An 8,508-nucleotide genomic window follows, 5' to 3' on the forward strand; every position below is an offset into this window, starting at 1 on the left:
GGACATGGATGCCTTAAATGGTTATACTTATTCAGGGCTTACTATGTGCCAGGCATTGTTCTGAGATCTTTACATGTAAAAATTCGTACAAGCATCAGGACAACCTCATGCGGTAGGTACTATTATTATCCTCATTTCACAGATGATGAAATTAAGGCTCAGGGAAACAGAGTCACAAAGCCAGTAAGAAGCAAAGCTAAAATTTAAGCCCGGGAAACTGGGCTCCAGAGTCTGTGCTATTACCCCTACCATCATACTGCCTAATCGATCTAACGTGCATATTTAGGGCTTTTTTTTTTTTTTTTTTTTTGCAGTACGCGGGCCTCTCACTGTCGTGGCCTCTCCCGTTGCGGAGCACAGGCTCCGGACGCGCAGGCCCAGCGACCATGGCCCACGGGCCCAGCCGCTCCGCGGCATGTGGGATCTTCCCAGACTGGGGCACGAACCCATGTCCCCTGCATCGGCAGGCGGACTCTCAACCACTGTGCCACCAGTGAAGCCCCATCTTCAGGATTTTTTAAGGGGCAGGCTAAGGGTCTTAAAATATCAGATTCTCAGAAATCCTCTCTAGATTATGTTCCCTCTCCCTAAATTTCCATGTCACAGACGCAGCTGAACACTGCCCCTGCTCAGGATATGCTCCTGACTCTCCCTGCTACCCACACTCCTCTTCCACAGCCCCTTCCCTCCTCCTATCCCTCTGCCCACACCCACCACGAAGCTTTCTTTGCCCGAAGTGGAGGCCAAAGCATCCACTCCTGCCTTCAAGGTAGCCCCAGGCCACTTCACGATGACTGCGCCCCCTCATGACCCACGGACAGCCTTTGATCCTGTGAAAGGAGTATGCAGAGGCCAATGGAAGTACGTTCTTACCCTGCTCCAACCACTTTTTTTCTGAATTTATCATGGGAAATCTCTCATAAAAAAATTCTCCGCTACATTACTTATATGTGTGCGTTATTTGTACACATATGTATATATAACTATATATATGTACATATAGTTCAAAAATTCATGTTCTTTGGTGTGACAGTGGAATTGTGGTCGTGTCTTTTTGAAACTTCATTATCTGTTTGGAGATAGAACTAAAATATTCACAGGTAAGTTTTGTATTTACCATAAATACTCCAGTTTAAAAAACCTGTTGAGAGCGAGGACTAGATGAAGTAAGAGTGGAAAATGTTAAAAAAAAAAAAAATTACGGAACCTGACTGAAGAGAAGAACAAGATTTCCTCCACTTTTGGTGTGACAGAAATTTTCCATGAAAAAGCTTCTGGTGCTCAGAAAAAGATAAATGAGGAGAACTTGAAGAAGTGAGGTAACAATTGGTCTGAATATGAGAGCTGTCTTCAATTTTTTTAAAATTCATCATAACCAACACTGATTATCAACACAGTCCTGGTATTGGATGAGCCCAGCAGCTACAGCAAGAAAGGTCACTCTCTGCCCCAAAGGGTTTGCAAGTAACAAAAACATTGCATATCCTGTTCCACTCATTATTTCTTTTTCCTAGACATGTAAAGTCAAGGAGGGCTACTTGGAGGACGTGATACATGAGATGGGTCTGGAAGGATGGGTAGGAATTGGTAAGGAAGGTGGGAAGGAGGGAGAAAATATTTCTGGGGATGTCACAAGGGGGTCAGCTCACACTTGAGTCTTCAGAGCGTCTCCCCGTGGCCAGCGGGAGAAGCTGTGAGGACACAGATGTCGGCTTAAATCCTGGGAAAGACCTTCACTAGCAGGGGTGCGTGCAGGGACAGTGAGCTGTCCCTGAGGTTCAGCCCCCCACACACACACTCCACGTGAGCCCCTTAAGAGGAAACAACCACCTCTCAGGGGTTTAATAGGAGAGCTTGGAACATTAACTGGGGAAGGGAGTGCGGATTATTTCCTTATTCATATAAAAACATTTGTCACACTCAGCACTGCAATACTAGGGACACAGGGCTGAAAAAATAAGCCTTAATCTCACAATCGCATGAAACTAGGTGGGAATCAGGACTGTGTAGCCTCCTCTTTGTAATAAGTATAAGAGCAATAATAATAATTATAGTTATATGATTTTATATAAATTCTTTTCTTTCCAAATAGGGCTCCTGTGACCCTGCTTTCCATCAATCACTGGACCATGAGCCCCGGGCTGCAGCCAGTCCCCTGTTCCTCACTGCTGATGGCACCAGGCTCTCAGGAGCACCAAGGACTGCTCACAGGGACACAGACACCCACAAATAGAGACTCACATCACCCGCCAGGCTCTCATCACCCCAAAAGGCAGCTTTTTAGAACATCAAACTTATGTGACCTCAGTTGGGCGTTTGCTGTTAAAAGGAAGAATAATACTTTCTGAACAACCGGAGACACAAGAGACTTCAAAGCAAACATTTAAAGGAAACAGTGGAACTAGAACCTCTTTTGGGTGGTCCCTCCTGCCTACTAGTTGGGTGACATTGGTCAAGTCATTGTAACTTTCTGGGCTTCTGTTTCTTCACCTGTAACAAAGGCTAGAATCCTACCTTTCTGCAGGAGGATAACACGTGAAATGTGTTATATGTAAATGTTCCATGTAAACATGTAAATGTTATAGGGTTATATATTTAGAAAATAACATTTATTAATTTCGAGTCACCATGGATAACTGGACAAGGGTCCATTGGCACCAGTTCTGTGAAGATAAGAATTGTGTCTCCTGGATCATTGTGTCAAGTTCAGAGCCTGGAACTGAGCAGCTGCTCAATAAATACTTGTTGACTAAATGGGTCGAGCCAAGTTGAGCTGCCACAGAGATTTAATTTAGGGGCTGGAGGCCCACACCATTCCTCCCGGGCCACTATCTCCCTCTACATCTCTCTCCTCGTCCCCCTCCCCCTCAGCACCTCTGTGCCCCAGGCCATCTTCACAGACAGCTGTGTGGTCTCTGTAGGAGACATCCCTGTGCTCTGGGACTGCCGGGGGGCATCTGGGGGCTTTCCTGCGTTGAGGACAGCAGCGCAGGCCCCACTCCCTGCAGCTGCAGGGAGCCTGGACTGCCCAGACATAGGCGCCCACAGGCACCGAGAGCAACACAGCACACAGGATCACCGTGGTGTGCAGGAGGCGCTCCCGTCCCTCCAGCCCGCCGTGGTCTCGGCCCGTCACAAAGACCACACACCGCCCCTGGCGTGGGGGCTGGCGCCCCAGGCTAAGGCAGACCTCATATTTTGTGCCAGGGAGGAGATCATCCACCAAGTATGTGCTGACTCCTGGGCCGACATGAACGACCTCCTTCCTGCGGGCTTCATCCGACCCAATGTAGAGGGTGAACCACTTCTCAGGGGTGTCGGCCGCCACAAACCATTCCAGCACGATCCCACGCACTGTCTGCTTAACCACCCGCAGGTCAACGTAGGCATTGCCCTCCGAAGTGGAGAAAAGAGAATGGAGTGTGGGCGCGGCCTGGGCGGGCTGGACGTGGAGGGAGATGACACAGCTGCTCCTGCCGATGGAGTTGGAGGCTACACAGGTGTAACTGCCCCTGTCTACCAGGTGGGCAGCAGGTATGACCAGCTCCGACAGAGCAGCATCTTCTGCAGGAGACGAGGTCAACACTGGGGAGAGAGACAGCAAAACAGCTCAGGTAGACATTTCTCTGATAGACAGTCAGCTGGAGAGTGTCCAGCAATGCCAGTTTTTTGTTAAAAGGTGGTGGTGACCATTTATTAAGCATGTACTAGGTGCCAGGTGTTGCCTCTCAGCAATCCTGTAATGTAAGCAACCAAATTTTACACATGGGAAGTTGGGGACTAGAGTGATTAAGCAACTTGCCTATAGTGAGAATCGTTCAGGGGTGTCGATTGATCTGGAACCTAGTTCTTCTGTCTATGAAGACCACACTGGTTTTTTTTTTTTGGTTTTTTTTTTTTGCGGTACGCGGGCCTCTCACTGCTGTGGCCTCTCCCGTTGCGGAGCACAGGCTCCGGACGCGCAGGCTCAGCGGCCATGGCTCACGGGCCCAGCCGCTCCGCGGCATGTGAGATCCTCCCGGACCGGGGCACGAACCCGCGTCCCCTGCATCGGCAGGCGGACTCTCAACCACTGCGCCACGAGGGAAGCCCCAGACCACACTCTTTTAACTTCACTAGCTCCTCCCACCAAACGACCTTAGCGTCGCTGAGCTAACACGTGGTTTCCAGGAGATCTCTAACAACAGGGTGATTGTACAATACTGTGAGCTTCAGGAAGTGCCTTTTTACCTCCCGGATGTAGAGTGGCTCAGAGCCTGGAGCCAAGTGCCTGGATTCTATCCATTACTAAATATATGGTCTTGGATGAGTTGCTTAGATTCTCTTGGCCTCAATTTCCTCATCAGTAAAATGGGATGATAACAGTATTTACTCCGTAAGTTTGATAGTAAGTGCTCAGTAAGTGTTAGCTGTTATTATTACTGAGAGAATGGATCTAACATGGTACCAAAGAGAATGATAATAGAACATCACAAAAGATAACATCTGGATGCATCTCATCATTCTCAAAGAGGCTATGACAACAGATCCTATGTTTCTCCTTCATTGGTATTTAACCTCAAGCCTATAAGACGTAATCAAATGATAGGAAAAAGTCAAAATTTCAGCTAATTAAGTATTTTTTAATCATCCAGAGGTTTGTCACCATATATAACAAATACCTGGGTGACTGACTGTACTTCTCAAGTTTCACTTAGATATTTCTAGTTGTCTTCTAGATAGCATCGAGATACTTCTAAAGAGGCCATCCCTGGCTTTGTGATGTACCCCAGAGCTGAAGGGTGGCATTAAAGGTGATTTCAGCTGAGGTGTGATAACAGAGCATGAACTTCAGGAAATGAGAGGCAGTTTAGAATCCCAGCGGTGGGGCCCACGCAGGTCACTCCCTCTCCCTGGGTCCCAGCATGGCAACTTCAAGCCAATAAGGTCTGATCAACACAGCGGTAGGAAGTGTAAAATTCAGTCAATATCTAGGACTTCCCAACCTTGCCTGGTAAGAGTGAGCTGGGGGTTAGGCAATGGCAGAGGGAGGAAACACTTGTTAAAATACATTCTCTCAGGCCCTCCCCTGGACTAACAGAATCAAATCTCCAGGGAGAGGCCTGAAAATTTTATTTGAAACAAGCACCCCAGGTGATTCTGCTCAGAGAAGTTTAAGAAATAAGTAACAGATAATCTCTAGAATCAGTTCTAGTCAGAAATTCTCTGATTTAAAAATACACGGTATGGTTTTTTTGCATCTAGAAGGCTTTCAAAGAATATATGTGTTCATATACAATTCTATAATATTTATATCAATAAAATATTGTTAAGTCAATTCATATATATTAACATCTTACATCCTATCAAGATCTGTAAGCAACAAATATATATATATGCAACAAATATGTATGTAATATATATATATTTACATCTTACTTCCTATAGAGACCTGTATGCAAAAATATATAGATATATATTATACATATATGTGTGTAACAAATATATATTATATTGATAGATCTGTATGCAACAAATATATAAATATATATTATATGGAGTATGTATATTTACATCTTATATCCTATAGAGATCTGTACGCAACCATGTAAAATAATGCCAATAGGGAGTTCCCTGGCGGCCTCGTGGTTAGGATTCCGGGCTTTCACTGAGTCGCATGACCAAATAATAATAATAATAAAATAATGCCAATAGTGGAACACTGTCTCGGAATTTTTTCTGTCGTGGTGAGTATAATTCAGGTCTGTCCCAGTCTTACCTGCACCCCTCCTTCATGATCGACTCAGTTTAGAACTTCTCTATTGAGGGCAGGGTTGCTACAGACCTCCCCAACACCCTCCCCCCAGATACGTGGAGAGGGTGCATGCACTTACCATCAAATTCCCTCCACGTGCTCAGGGGATAAGTCCAGGCAATAGTTGGTGAGGGGCTAGCCTGTACCAAGCATCGCAGGGTCACATTCTGTCCCACCCGGATGCTGACATTGGCACTGGGGGTTGAGATCTGCGGCTTCATGCAAGCACTGAGCTCTGTTTCGTGAAAAAGCTGCCCTGCCTTGGAGAGAGGACCTCGACACATGAGGTAGGGATTCACCAAGACTACTGGAAGACTGATGGACTTTACAAACTGGACAAGTCCCCTTAGGCGACAGTCACATAACCAGGGGTTGTCGTGCAGCGCCAGCATCATGCTGGAGAGAATCTCGGTCTCACAGCCAGGGTGCCGGTGTTTCTGGTAGGCTGGCCAGTTCAAGAAGACACTCTTGGCTACAACTGTAAGCCTATTGGAGGATAGGTCAAGGTAGGTCAGGTTGACCAAGAACTGAAGAGCCAGTTCAGGGAGTGCATCAATCCTGTTGTGTTTGAGGTCCAAGACCCGCAGGAGCGGGGTGGCACGGAACTCCGTCCATGGTACTGAGCGGAGTTTGTTCCCCTCCAGTCTCAGCTCTTTCAGTTCTGACAGGTGCTCCAGGGCTCCTAGATGGATCACAGTGAGATTGTTAAAATTGAGCCAAAGGTACTCCAAGGTGCTCATGTTGATGAAAGACCCTCGGGGCAGTTCAAATAAGGGTGAATTTTCAATTCTCACTTGCTTGAACTCTTCAGGAAGTTTCCTTGGGATCTTTCCCAAAGTGATAGACACGCACTGCAGAGTCCTGTACAAAAAACCACAACAGCTTTGAGATGTACATCAGGAAACTGGGAAGTGGGAAGTGGGATCAGGCTTATCCTGGCATTAGACATATGAATTAGAAGGAAATAATATGATTCTCTTGAAATACAAGAGTTAGACCCATTTTGGTAACGCGCAGTTTATCAAAGTTCAGCACAAGTCACAGAGATTTTGCTGATTTCCTGCCAAATCTTGGCCTGCTCCCACTTCACACCATCCCCAAAGAAAGCCCATCCCCTACTGGGATCTTGTTAGCCCAGCGCACCTGCCAAAACTCTCCTCTGAGCAGGTACATCCTGGCAGACAGGATAGCTGAGCTGCATGTGAATCCAGAAAGACCAGAACTAGCAAGAAATAGTGAGAAACTGAAGCCATATTCTTCTGTAAGAAACTACCTTATGAGTTTTTGAATAAGTATAGTCCAAGCTTCCGAGTGGCAAATCCTATTATTGGTAATCCATAATGATGTAGGTCAGCACAGCAGCAGCAAAGCCCCTGGATGCTCTGAGGTCTGTTATGGCCCAGATCACAAGCTCAGTAAGAACCCAGAAGAGGGAGCTATGTCTCTTAACTAAGGTCAGAAGATTTACCATTTTTCTGGTTTTTGAGTCCAGAGAGCAAACTATAAGCCAGATGTCCAATTCAGTCCTGATACTGCCTCCCCTCAGTCTCATAAAAAAGATCTGAGAGGGCTTCCCTGGTGGCGCAGTGGTTGAGAGTTCGCCTGCCGATGCAGGAGACACGGGTTCGTGCCCCGGTCCGGGAGGACCCCACATGCCGCGGAGCGGCTGGGCCCGTGAGCCATGGCCGCTGTGCCTGCGCATCCGGAGCCTGTGCTCCGCAACGGGAGAGCCCACAGCAGTGAGAGGCCCACGTAACGCAAAAAACAAACAAACAAACAAAAAAACGATCTGAGAAACAAACAGGTAATGCTATCCTGAGCACTATGGTTCAGGAGATTTGGCCAGAATACATCTAATACTTCATCAATCACAATTGGCTTCTGTAACCTAGAATTTTCAACCAGTCTCTAAAAGTGAATGCAGATAATGGTTAACAAAGTAATTCTGCAACCACTCCTATCAGTGGTAATCTCCCCAGCACCTCGCATGGTGGATTCATTTTTCTTCTGCGTTAAGACAGCTGCACCTGCTGCTTGGATGACCAGAATCAGAGAAGCATCACGGTACAGAGGCTAAACCACGAGATTGTGTTTTCTGATTAAATCAAAGCATGTTTCTTATCCTGGATCACATAATTTATCCTGAATGCTGTGTATTTCTACATGTTATAAATCTTCCCTGAACGCTGTGTATTTCTCATGTTAAAAATTTTTTTTTTTTTTGCGGTACGCGGGCCTCTCACTGTTGTGGCCTCTCCCGTTTGCGGAGCACAGGCTCCGGACGCGCAGGCTCAGCGGCCATGGCTCACGGGCCCAGCCGCTCCGCGGCATGTGGGATCTTCCCGGACCGGGACACGAACCCGCGGCCCCTGCATCGGCAGGCGGACTCTCAACCACTGCGCCACCAGGGAAGCCCTGTTAAAATTTTTTAAGTGAGATAATATGTGGTTTTGTATATTTGATCTGCCATTCTTCATTCATTCAACAAATATATATTGGTCATCTGCTCTAAGCCACACCTTTGCTAGGTGCAAGGAAGGCCATGGTGAGCAATACTGTTATAGATCCGGTCCCATGGGATCTTCTATCTAGCTTATACTTCCTAGTCTTGAGATCTTTGGAAAGTCGGTTTCTCCTGTGCAAAGTGAGAAAATAAATGAATTCTTTATAGTGTTTCTAGGAAATATTAATATTATGCAAAATAAAGTACCTAA

General features: G+C 46.6%; 1 protein-coding gene across 1 annotated transcript; it reads right to left on the reverse strand.

The window, feature by feature from the left end:
* Nucleotides 1-2,791: 2,791 nt before the first annotated feature.
* LRIT2 (leucine rich repeat, Ig-like and transmembrane domains 2) lies at nt 2,792-7,047 on the reverse strand. Its single transcript, XM_029244798.1, has 3 exons — nt 6,938-7,047; nt 5,874-6,655; nt 2,792-3,585 (listed from the first exon to the last, which is right to left on the reverse strand). Exons 1-3 carry the CDS (start codon nt 7,045-7,047, stop codon nt 2,792-2,794), a joined length of 1,686 nt encoding a protein of 561 aa, XP_029100631.1.
* Nucleotides 7,048-8,508: the final 1,461 nt, after the last annotated feature.

Source organism: Monodon monoceros, unplaced genomic scaffold (genome assembly GCF_005190385.1).
Source record: "Monodon monoceros isolate NGI ecotype Baffin Bay Population unplaced genomic scaffold, NGI_Narwhal_1 Super_Scaffold_4, whole genome shotgun sequence".
Taxonomy (NCBI): Eukaryota; Metazoa; Chordata; class Mammalia; order Artiodactyla; family Monodontidae; genus Monodon; species Monodon monoceros.